General features: G+C 38.7%; 1 protein-coding gene across 1 annotated transcript in view; it reads left to right on the forward strand.

Moving 5' to 3' along the window:
• The window catches only part of LOC123635467 (SSX family member 2 interacting protein), a 42106-nt gene extending 38367 nt beyond the window's left edge, over positions 1-3739 (forward strand). The window contains exon 14 of the mRNA XM_045547643.1: positions 1111-3739. Coding sequence (XP_045403599.1) covers positions 1111-1285 — 175 coding nt within the window. The 3' untranslated portion in view covers positions 1286-3739. The remainder of the gene's footprint in view (positions 1-1110) is intronic.
• Positions 3740-13472: the final 9733 nt, after the last annotated feature.

Consider the following 13472-nt stretch of genomic DNA (forward strand, 5'->3'; position numbering starts at 1 on the left):
GAAACAGAATTTTGGAGCTTAAATAAGAACCACTGTTATGCTATTGTTACTAGCCTCTGAGAATAAAACAAACAGAAGAGAGTTATGTAACTAATTGAGAAGCTTGATGTGGTTCTTGAAATTTTAAATTACTTCGTAAATTTGGATCTCTTGTCCCTAAAGAATTTGTAATAAGATTATAGCAAAATAATTAGGAATATTTGTAGCTAATTTCTACAACATCCTCATGGCTCCTTCACTATAGAATGGAATTTTACATAAAGGCTGTGCCTTGGATTCCATGCAAAGAAACTTGTGTACTAAGTTACTTACAGAACTTAGTTTTAATCATTGATCTCATCTGATATGGCTCTGAGGTACAGGGATCTGAGGACTGAATTATTTAAAGCAAATTCCTTTTTTTTTTTTTTTAAGTACTGGTGAATAAGTATAAGTAAAGTTTTTAATTAGGTTTTTGGTTTAGATTTTTAGAGTTAAAAGCAACGTAATATTTTTTAAGATTACTACATTGTGAGGTCATGTTAGTAAACAAAAGTCATAAGAAATGTACATTTTTAAAAGTTTTTCTGAAAAAACTATGTAAGATATTCAATTGATAAAAAAATTATTCATCTGTTCAACTCCATAGATTTTAAAGTTATCATATGATAACATTAGAGTTATCATCATATCTCTTAACCACTTTTATAGGCACTCATTAGATATCTGCATGGATGGATGGTTGGATGGATGGATGGATGAAAGCATGCATGAACAAATGGACAAGTAAAGAAAGAAACCATAGAGATTAGAAAATAGTAGCAGAAAGATGGGACATGGGGGAGCATTAGCTTTCAAAACCCACATGTCCTCTGTCTACCATAAGCTTCAGTTGGTCAGCATGCTTCAAAGTCGACTAAAGGGATAAATAAGATAAATAGATGGACAGATAAGATAAAGGTGATGAATTAGGCCATGTTGAAGCACTTCTCTTTAATGTTTGATCATTGTGTCCTCAAAATTTACTTACCATGGGACGTGGAGGCAGTGAGACTTCAGATATTCAGGCATATCTAACATACAAAAGAAGGAGGGGATAATTACTAGGATCTATCCTTATTTTCCCGACAGTTCAATCAATGTGCTGAATATAACTCCTGAAGAGACTAAACCAAATCAGGCTGGAAGAGAATGTACAAATCAGAAATGGAGCGTGCCATCAAGACCCGGGTCACAGGAAGGTTGCTATAGTGGATGCTCTTTGACCTACACAAATTCTCATGTAGAAAAAGATGACTTACCTTAGACATGTGGACTGCAGTTTCTTTCATCAACATGTTCATGAAATTTCACATCTAAGTTGAAACAGGGTGTGTCATAAAGTCAATTATCTCTAATAATTTAAGATGGTCTGAGTTGTTTGTTTGGACTTAGCTGTCTTCCCCCAAAGAGCTGAAATGTTAAATCTATTTAAAATGATATGAAAGCTTTGGATATGTATTTTTAGTAACAGAAGCATCTGGTTCTGTGAATAAAGGAATGTATAGATGTCTGGATGGAAACAAAAGCACTAGAATGAGTTTCCTCTTATAGGTATTAAAATAGCACTTTTAGGAAACTGACTATTGTAAATGTTTAATTTTTGTCTCAAATATAGTTGGCATTGGAAGTGTAGCCTTTACTTGAATGTATACTGTAGATTTTTAACAAAGCAAGTTCTATATTTATTATGTTTAGTGTGATTTGAAATTACCTCTTTCATATGTTTTAAATAAAGTGAAATTTATGTATGTTTTGTACATAGATATACATGATTATGTTGAGGCTTTAAGATTTAAAAGTTTCACACAACTGTAAGTATAGTATTTCATGCCAATAAAATTTTTTTAGGTGGTATTCTGTTTACAGATGTATTAGGACCATTGCCACATTACATTTAAGAATTTTTTAAATCCATCTGGGCAATAAATATTCAAAGTTATTCCATGAAGCCTAGTTCTTTAGATAGTCAATATTACTAACATACATTTTTGAGATTTTTACAGCATTAGATTTTTATTTTATATATGTAGGATATTATAATTTTTGAAAGGACTATTGATAGAGTAATAGGGCAGGACAACAAAAGACCTTTAAATAAAATAATTTAAGAATATTGGTTTAAGATATTTGGATGATAGAAGATATTTAAGATATCTAGATGGTGATATTTTCCTTACCAGATGGGTACTAGTACAGTAATATCTGTACCAGCCAGGGCTTTGTATCATTGCCAATAATTTTTAAATAATTTTTTAATGAGGTATTTACCACTAATGATAAATATGACAATGTAAAAGCATTGAATTTTATAAGTCAGGTATTATGATATTCTGGACAAACTTGTGTCATTTCATTTTCAGAACAATCTTAGGCTCTTTTCTGTCTCTATAAGAATGTTTCTGATTGCATGTTTCTTCATGAAAAGTATGTTGTTGTTATTGATAATAATACTAAATATAGGCCCAGGCTCTTTCCAGGATTTTCATCACAAAGCTCTAAGTGCCTAGCCCTGCTCGTCTCTGTACATAGACGCCTACACAGATCCCGTCCTGGCTAGGAAGGTATTGTAATTTAGGTCCATCTGCCTTCCCCTTTTCTAGCAGTTCAGCCACTCACATACACTCCTCCTCTTTGTGGCTATTCCATTTAAATTTGTCGTCATTACAGAAAACAAAAAGCCTATTTGTCATCCATTCACTATATGTGACTCTTTGGAGTTGTGTAACAGCAGCCATTTTTCAGGACTGCTAGGATGTCATTAAGAGTATCTGATGAGAACTGATGAATATACTCATAACACAGGAACCATATTTATAGTCTCCAAGAGCTAGCTCTTGAGCATTAGTCACTACCTTCAGCTTGACGCATGGTCACTTCTGTACTGCTTAAAATATTACAAATGGTACAAAATTTCAGAAATACTACCATATTCCAAAAGAAGAAACCTAGCTGGGATATAGTTACTCTTTTGCTATTGAGCAATAACATGGTCAAAGAAAGGCAATCAGAAATTTTAAATATAATCAATGATACATTTGTCAAGGATTTTTTTACCTCCAGGGTTTTCCATGGTGTACTTTGCCAGAAATATGCATTCTAATTTTTAAAGTAAATCTCTTACTTTAGGGAATACTGTATTCCATGACAATGGATTTCTAGAAAATAGCATCTTTTTTGTTATTGTGTGTTTCCATTTTAAAGTGGGTTCAGTTCTCATATTGGAAAGAAAATTCCTTGAGACTTTAAGGTGTGAAAGAAACAGTCAAATGAAAGCCAGGTTCCTTGTACTTTTGATATCTGCTGGAAGTTGTATGTTTCCCTAACCGCATCACTTTTGTTTTGTGAGATATTCCAAGTCCAAAATGATCCCAAGTCGCCCTAGCCTTCCCGGAATGTTGGAATGGTTTCCATGTTGGAAAACCCCTGGCTCCAAATACAAAGCTCCCAGGATTTTGTTTCCCTTCTTTTTCTAGGCATTTGCAATGTGCTAATAATACAGCTGTGTTACAGTCTCACGTTTAGCCGTGATTAGATGTACTGTAGTGCACTTCAGTTTGAAAGTCCTCCTGATAATCTTAAGCATTTTGTTTATCAATATGTAAATCTGAAATAATTTGTACCTTGTTTGTTTTCACATGGCATATGTCCATTTTGAATTTTCAAAGCATAAAAGTGGCAAAGAGAATTTGAAATAAAAATTTTATTTACTACCCTTAAATGTTTGCATCAGCAATTTATAATGATGAAGCACTTAATGACACCAGAAAATCATGACTAAAATCTAACTTAAATTGTATTTTGCATGGAAGCAATATATTAAATGATTAGATTCACAGGACAGTCTATAGAAACTATTTACCTCATGATATAATTGAAATACTATTGTTATTTAGAAACAGTTCTGTGTTTCCTGTGTTAGTAACCAGAATCGTTCCAAGCTTGTGCTAACACGGTTTTGATGGGAAAATACATTTCACAGTGCATGATGAGAAGAGCACCCTGGAATCTAGTCTTGACCTCCCCTGCTGGAGCATTCAAAAGCTCCTGGGACCCCAGGAGAGGCTTTGCAGTGTGTATGCCTGGAACACTTGTGAGTTAGCGAGACTTTTCTGTGATTGCCTTGTAAAAATCTTCAAAGTATATTGCCCTAATGTAAATCATGTTCTCATTTCTAGATTGTATTTAAAGTGAGTATAGATCACGGAAGTCTAGTAAATATACTTTTCCCTATGTTTGTCCTTTTTTCCAGTCTTTTGATAAGCATTTATTAACTATTTGCTATATGTCAAGGCTTATTACTATTAATACTTTCCAATCCCTGGGGATAGGAAGACAAATAAGCACACTCCCTGTTATTGAGAATCTGAGTTGAGATGCTATTCACACATTCCATCTGTTCATAATACGTGTGGACTGGTGGTTCTGCTCAAAGGCCACATCCGTTACATAGCAGTAACGTGGCTGGGCTTCTAGGTAACGAGTCTCGGCATTATTCCTATGGGAAGTAACTATGTAATAGATTGTTTGCTTAGTTTTTTGTTTTTATTCTTTTCTGTAATCAAAATGTTGACCTGCAAAGTAGTATAGGATTTTCTCCCCACATGGACATGTGTTATCTAATAGAAAAAGCATTTGCAAAGATTTAGGCCATGCAGATAAGGATAATGAAATGGGTTATTCTAGTACTTTTTTAAAAATACAGTGGATTTTTCCCCTGCCAGTTGGATGTAACTTAGAGTGGAGTTGATATTGATTATTTAAATTATTTGATCATACAAAAATTTTCACTGGACTTTTTTTTTTAAATTTATTTATGAATACTGGATTTCAGCAGGCTCAGAAAGTACTGTCTATAATGCTAGTGACACATAAAGATCCTAGTAAAGATCCACTTCAATATTCATGTATTTAAGATTCAGAAATATTTGTACCTAGTGTAATGCCTAACACATAAGTACGTAGTATTTTTTGATGAGAAATATAAAATTCTGATGAAACTTAAATAGCACATTTCTTGGAATGAATGGACTATAAATTTGAGTTAGAATTTTAAAAATTTCTCAAGATGTCAGGAACCTTGTTTTGTGATTCAGGATAAAACAGGTCATGCTACATGTAACAAACCCTTGCTCTTGCAATGTCCAGCTTGGATTGGACAGTCCTCCTCCATCTTTAGCTGTGCTGTCTGGAACACATGGTCCCCCAACACTGCCAAATCAGAGAAAGAACAGACTGGTGGATGGCACAGGATATTTTTAAGGACCAGGCCTGAAAAAGACATGCCTTCCATCTACAGCCTAACTGCAAATAAGCCTGGAAGAAATAGAACATGTAACTATTTGGTAAGCAATGATAGTCTCTGCTACATAATGTAATTGAGGCTAGCTAGTTCATCTATACAGTCATTTAATTTTTCCTTTTTAAGTTACTCAGTATTTGTTGAACACAGTCATTTAATTTTTAAAAAACCAGTATGTTTTCAGAGTAAAACATACTACTCTGAAAGGGATTATTGCTGATTATTAAAGCTTCAAATATTCTTAATTTTTGAAAGGAAGATATTTTAAGGCTTACCTTTTCTAACATTTTAATAAGTTTCAAAATGTTGAAATGGGTAGTTTTACCCATTTAGCTACACAGAACACTCATATTTTCTTTCAATAACCCTGTGAAAGAGAATATTAACCTTCCTATTTTTAGAGAGTTGATAACAGACTCAAATGATGAACCCAAGGTCACATAACTAGTAAGTGATAAGACCAGACCTTAACCCGTATCTTCTGATCCCTAAATTTCTGACTTATTCCACATTGCTGCAGTGCCTGCTGGCAGGACTCTTTAAGTGAAATTGTTCAATTCTTAACCCATTAGCAGCCACCTGTAGTCTTCTACATCAAAAGTAGTGATCATTTGGTCCATGTGCAAGACTCACTATAATTTTTTGTGACTGGTTACTGGCAAATCCATTCAGATTTGGAGCTCTAACTTTTTGAGATTAAGGCATTAAGGATCTCATTGAAATAGCTAATTTAGCAGTTTATGATACTGTAGAGGCCATTGCATAATCCAAAGATACATCTACATAGCCTGTTTTTCTCTGCCCTGCCTTTTCGTGCACTCTTGGCAGTTAGTGTGTGTGCCATGTCCTGCCATGGCTACAGTCACAGTGACCAGAGACACTTTGTCCAAAGATCCAGTAAACTTGGCAAACATTTCATCATGAAAAATAACTGGAATTAAATAACATGAATTATTTCCTTACTTGGAGAATAGCTGCTTGTAGGGCAGCTGGAGATGTTCTCATTTCCCTGTTGCATCTGCATTTAAATATTTTATTTTCTTGTTTCTGGTCTGTAAAGACAGTTTTGTTCCTGGTTACAGTGCTCCCCAGCCCAGTTACTAATTAGAAAAAAGTAAACTTTTGCATATTCCCTACCCTAAAACTAATACCCTAGAGCCTATCCTCATTCTGGCTCCTTGGATCCTATTCTCTGTGATACATGGTGTCTAAAGTGGTTGATTGTTCATCCCAGCCAGGCATGGGGTCAGACAGCTGGGCTCCCTGGGTTTAGACTCTGCCGGTTCTTAGCCCTGACTACTGCAACTAGTCCTCTGTGTGTTAACCTCTAAGTATAGTTGTTGCTTGATTATAACCTGTTGAAATTTATTTACCCTGCCTGCCTTGAGATTTTTTTTCTCCTATAATTCTCAACCTAGAACTATTTCAAAACAAACTTTTGTGTTTCTGATTTTTAATTAGTGAAGAATTTGATCAAACACAATTTTCAAATAGTTACCCAGGGGTATAAAACTTTGTAGAATACCAACTTAATTTCTAACCACTTTTATTCATAGTATCTTTTACCTTGTAAGGTAGCTAATTGATAGATTTGATTTTTTTTTGTAATTTTATTCCTTTTAATCAAAGAGTTATTAAGTGATAGTGAAAGATCTCTATAAATTATTTGATCTCAGTGAAATCAAACTTTTCCAAACAGTTTTTCAGATTCTATGTTAATGCCCCCAAATTAAATAGAAATCCAACAACTAGCCACACAAAGCCTTGGCACATATTCTAAAAGAAACTATTTTGATCTTAAAGAAACCATGAAATTTTAACAGGAATTTAAAAATTCAGCTTTGATCTTTTATTTCTGAAGCACTATTGTTCATTTTTATCAAGGGCCAAGATCTGAGGAAACAACACATAAATGCTTTTAACTGAAATTCTTTAATAACTTAAGAAACAGACTACGGTAAATCCCAGAGGCAGTGAGGGCCAGAAGAGGGTGTATATCAGAGACACAGCTGCTTGTGGCTTCTCGAGATCTGGAGGTGCACATTCCTGTTGACTTAAGAATCTGTTTCTCTTACTTGGCAACCCTTTGTTTTGCAGACCCCAAGGCACTGCATAACTGGGATCACTAATTATAGCTTGGGTGACTATAAATTGTTGCTCAAACTGAGAAGCTTCTGCTAGTGAAAGGAGGAGCTACTCATGACTAGGCCTGCACCGCGGGTAGACTGGGATGAATGGTCGCCCTGTGCAGGGCGGGAGGCCTTCTTCATGTAACCAGAACTCAGACTTGAGTTTTGATTGTCAAACCCTAATCGCCCCAAAACCACTTCCTTTAATTCATGCCTCAGGTATAGTTTATAAAAAATGTTATCAAGTCGTGGTTTATCCTAATACACAGTTCTCTTGTAACATTCATTTTATAAACAATGAAAAAAGCACAAATTTGTCCCAATGCGATTGATGTATTAGGGAACAATTTGAGCATAATGCAAAATTTGCACTTGCTTGTGTGTGATTCTGTCTTGTGAGAAACAGTAGCTGAACGCAGAAAACTGCGCCCAGCTGGCCCAGGCTAAATGGGGACACACAAAACACATACACACACGTCTCAAATACCTACCAGCTACCTCCGTTTACCGTGTGTCATAAACAACACTCCTCCCTGTCTGATGTTAAGCTTTCCCCTGGGATTTCAGACAACCCTCATTCCACCACTTCATAGTTCACAAGCTGCTACCCCTCCAGTGCCCAATTCCGCAAGCAAACTTCTAGTCTCTTTCAAGGTGAAGTGTTTATTGTAGTGTTTATGCATTTCTTAACCATTTATTAATAACATGTATAGAACTGTGTTACTGTTTTTATTAGGATCCTTTTTTTATGTCACTGATGAAAGTTTTAGTGTTGTGCCCCTAACTCCATTTTCCCCATATGGCCTGTGGTTTTTATTGTGCAATTTTGTATAACATGATTTTGTATACGATGAAAAAGAGCAGCCTTTTGTCTCTCCATTTATAGTGTGCTGACTGCTGGATTGCCTTGCAGAATTCCATGCCAGCTTTCCTCAGTCTCCACATCTGTCACATAAACTGTCATTTGGGGGACAGAACTTTAAAAATTTAAAACAACTATCTAAGATACATTGACCCCTTACTGTGCAGGCGCCATACTAAGCCTTAATAAGCAATTTCATTTACTCCTCCCAACAACTCCCTATGTAGGAGCTGTTGTCTTAGTTACCTTACAGATTTGGAAACTGAAGCAAAGAAAGGTAAACTTGCCCAGCGTTACACAGCTAACGTGGTGGAGCTGGCATTTGATCACCAGGAATCTTATTAGCATTGTTTTATAGCACATTTTCTCTTTAATCTGATGAACTTCTATTTTCCTTTAATACTCACTTTAATGTTCTTACCTGCATAAAGCTGTTTTGATTCTATAGGCAGGCAGTCACCTTTCCGCTCTTAGAATTGAACTTCCTTTCTTCCTTTTATTTGTTCAGCAAATGTTCATTGAATACCTATTAGGATTGCTATGGTAGGTGCTAAGACCCTAACATGCAAGGTGACTTGCCTCATGTCCTCAGAAACTAACAGTCTATTGGGGAAACAAGCAAATGGGTCATTTAAGGCAGTTCAAGGAGAGCTCAGATAAATGTGCTCCGAGAGCAGAGAAGGGGGAGCCGTAGCTTAGACTAAGGGGTTGGTGGTCAGGGAGGATGTCTGAGCTAAGTATTGAAGAGCGAACAGTCCAGGTAGTGGGAATGGAACATTCAAGATCAGAGGTGTGAAAGCACAAGACTTTTAGGGAAACCGCAAATGCTTCTGTATTGCCGGAGTGAAGGTGTCAGCAGGGGCCAGGCTAAAAGGGTCTTGGATTCAAGACCTTTTGACTTTACCCTGAAGGCTTGGTGATGCTATTGAATAATTCAAGCACAAATGTGACAGAAGTAAACTGTTTCCTCTCCTAGTCCTAGTATGGCATATACTCCTCTATTAAAGCATTTGTTACAAATGCCTTCACTGTGTATCCTTCTGTCACAGCCTTTATCACAACTCTAATTTCCAGACGGAAGCAATACAAAGAGTTACCGGAAGGAGAGCAGAGTGGAGATGAGACCAGCTTGCAGGAATCCAAGTGAGAAGTGACTGAGAGGAGGGGGTGGACTTACAGGTGGAATCTGATTGGATGTTGGGGTGAAGTAGTGCCATCCAGGCTGATTTCTGGCTCAGGAAGTGGTGGATGATAGGGTTTAAGGAAGAACAGCTTTGGAGGATCGTGCAGGAAATGGTCACCTTAGCAGACCTGGGTTGCCAGCACATCACTCCCAGCAAAGGTCTGTCTTCAGGACTGGCCCTGGCTGGCTCCTGGGAAATAACCTCTGAGCCTTGGCGTATTCTGCCTGTTAAGAGTGTTTTTGTACGCCTGAGGCCTAGGGCCATGCTGTACCAGCGTGACCAGCTAGGTTTATCCTAACAGTGTGGTTTATGGCGAATGCTTGTTTATGCCTGTGGGGCTGGAGTCTGAGTAGCTGAGGTCAGTCGCGTGGGTGGGCAGTGGATACCTACCTGACTGCACACCAAGGCTTGAGGAAACTCTGGGAACACTTCACATGTATTGTCACACATTGTTGTGACTCCACTGGGAGAGGACACTGGAAGCTTGTGCTTGGTCTCTCCTAGACTTTGTCTGTGGGCCTTTTCTCTTCGCTGATTTTAATCTGTGTCCTTTAGCTATAATTAATCATGACCACAAGCATCACAGCTTTTCTGAGTCCTGTGAGTCGTCTTTCTAGTGAATCATCAAGCCTAAGGGTGATCTTGGGGACCCCCTGCCCAGGGACAATGAATTGTTCTGGACATGTTGAATTTAGGGTTTCTGAGACATCCAAGTTCATGTGTCCAGTATGCAAGTGGATGTACGGATTTGGAGTTCAACAGAGAGGTGCACACTAGGTATTGAGATCTGAGAGCCAACACATAAGTAGCAATTGAAGCTGTGGGCATACATGAGGTCACAAAGGAGAGAGAGTTCATAAAAGAAGCAGCAGAAGGTAGAGACTTGGATATCACTGGCATTTTAAAGGTGAATGTGGAAGCAAAGGCTCTTTATATGGAATGAAGAGCCAGAGAGTTGAGAGTGAATGTCAGAAAGCTATCAAAAGCCATCTTTAGGAAGAAGAGAATTTCAAGGAGGTTCAAATGTTACAAAGGAAATTGTGTTGAGCCTTTAAGAGCTCAGTATAAAAAAGACACCCAGGGAATTGGCTCTACCTTAAGAAGATAACTCCCAGATAGAATGCAGGGGAGGGGACTCCTCACTCGTGAGAGTGGAGGGGCAATTGTGTGTCCTGAGCTGTGTCTCAATGGATGAGTAGGACTGAAACTGGAGAGGTATGTCCAGGGCACCACTCACGTTTGGGTGTTGGGTGGCATAAAGGGCAAAGCAGACGTAAGGCTGGCAAGAAAGCCTGGAACCTGATCCCTGAAGGCATAGCCAGAAGCGGGGAGACAGACCTGGAGGCAGGAAGGGCTCTTAGGAGACTGATGCAGTAGTCCTGGTGTTTGGATATGTGTTCTTCCATTTGCAATTGCTACATGAGTTTATTTTGTTGCCTTAAATAATATCCCTGAGGGGAAAAAAGAACTCGGTTTTATGTTTTTGTAAGTTTTCTCTTTCTCTCCAAGCTGAGCATGTGGTCTATAATGGGCCATCTGGGAAAACACATTTTTATACTGTGAACCTTTCTGACATATGCATGCTTTTCAGTAAATTGGAAAGTCTATCCTATTGAAAATTAATTAGTTCCAGAGTTGAGATATATCCTAGAATTCAATATATTGCCCTCATTAGAAGGCAAATCTATTACTGTCATACACATGACTAAGCTGGACTTCTGGAAGAATTCATTTCTGTTTTCTTCACTTAATTGACATGAAATTTTATTCATTCCTACTAATATTATTAATATCAAGAAATGGACATGAGCACTAGAATTATTTTAATCAGGTTAATAGGTGAATTATCTGGGGAGGAACAACCAAGACCTGACCCCCAGCAAACTCCTAATGATGAGCCTGCACTGCTACCAGTGTTGGGGTTCCTCAGCAGCTCCTGGCAGTGTGAGGATAATGTGGGCCTGTGGGGAAATCCTGGGGTTCCCTCTGGAAAGCTGGGGAGAGACTGCCAGCTCCCAGCTGTTTAGAAACCACACTCCGACAGGTGTAGCTCATAATCGGTAATGCAGCGTAGCAGTCCTATCTAGAACAAGTTTCTGCTGGCAGCCAAAGTCCACAGTTGGTTTTGACATTTATCTTGGTCCTTAGCCGAAGGTGATAATGGCCATGCATAACCCACCAGAAGGCTAATTACTCATAGCAGTTTGAGTGTACTAGCTCCCGATGGTGCTAGTCTAGAAAGCCTTTCTGCATGAAATGCAATATGAATTGATTGGCTCTCCAAATCTAGGTTTCTCTGTGCCTTTTTAAAATTAAAACTTTAGGGAAAAAGTCAGGAACTAAATTGAGAGGAAAAAATAAAATAGATTTCACTTACCTATGGATATTAAAAACCCAACAAGCTCTATGACATAGAAACAGTAAGCATATATATTCATATCAAAAAATTTCATCGGACACATGTATTTCATCAGCAAAAAATTGGGCAAAATTGTAATTGAAAATCAGTAGCATACCAGAAAGCTCAATGGCAGAACATACATAAGGCTGAGAGAGAAACATTTAGGTTGGGATGTTGAGTGGGTAGCTGCTGCTGGATTTGTATTGAACTAGGTCTTCTAGCAGGATGGGTGACCTGCCAGGGAAAAGGCTGGGTCACAATGCCCCGGTGACTCTGGCTGTGGCTCAGCCAGGACCTGATCACTTGGATCACCCATTGTCCTACATGCAGCACTGTCAACATATGTAAGTTTGAATTTTCTATGAGCTACACTGAACAAGGTAAAATTAAAGGTGGAAATAGGTTTAATATTTTATTTAACCCAATATATTTAAAATATTTCAGACTATAATCAATACAAAATTATCAACAAATTATTTTACATTTTTTTCATACCATCTTCAAAATCCAGTGTCTAGTTTATACTTACAGCACAACTCAATTCAGGCGAGCCACCTTTCAAGTGCTCCATAGCTACATGTAGCTAGTGGCTTTCATAGTCGACCAAAAAGCTCTGAGTGAACGGAGAAAGAATATTTTAAAGGGAAAATGTTCTGTTTCCATTAAGTGAAGGCAATTTATTTTCTGGCAGTACTGATAGGCATACTTTTTTGTTGTCATTAAATTCCATCCTCTCTTTTCCTCTGAACCCTCAGTATATAGTTTAAGCTCTGGAGAAGAGAGAAACATGAACAAAATAAAAATTGTCCTTAAAGAGCTTAGTTTGGTGAAACAGGCACTAAAATGATTACCGTGTGAGGTGAGGTGCGTTATAAGATGCTGTGGAACACAGACCAGAGAGCGAAAGACATTGACCCCAAGGTAAAATTAACGCCGCGCTTCCCCATAGCCTGGTGCTGCCGGCTGAGGAGCCATTCCTCTCCCCGCACCTGTACCCTTTCTGGAGCTTTCACGTTCCCAGAGCTCCTTTTCTCTTGCTGCGTAAGAAACGACAACAAACTTGGAGGCTTAAAACACATTATTTCACAGTCCCTGTGGGTCAGTAGACCAGACACACAGCTTAGCTGGTCCTCCGCTTGGCGGGTCTCTCAAGGCTGCAATCGCGGTGTCAGCCCAGGCGGGGTCTCCACGGCGGGGGTCACGCGGGAGGTGGGGGGGGGGGGCCCGCAGATCGAGTTCGCCCACGTGGGCGGCTCACAGCACGCAGCTCGCTTTCCCTAAGCCGGCAACAGGGGACGCCAGCGAGACAGCCTGCAGTCTTACGGACAGTCACGTGTAGGTAGGTAACCGTGGACGTTCCTGCACCTTTGCTGTCTCCTGTCGGTGGGGAGAAAGTCGAAGGCCACGCCCGCCCTCAATGGGTGGGCCAGCAAGGGGACGGGAACAGCCCCCAGGGTCTGTCCACCACACCCACTGACCCCGTTTTGTGTGCCAGCTCTCTAGAATACTGATCCTTTGGGATATTTTAAGAGTCTTTTCTCCACTTCAAATCCTTCTTAAAGTACAGGGGATAGAG

The sequence above is a fragment of the Lemur catta genome, chromosome 3 (assembly GCF_020740605.2).
Source record: "Lemur catta isolate mLemCat1 chromosome 3, mLemCat1.pri, whole genome shotgun sequence".
Lineage (NCBI taxonomy): Eukaryota > Metazoa > Chordata > Mammalia > Primates > Lemuridae > Lemur > Lemur catta.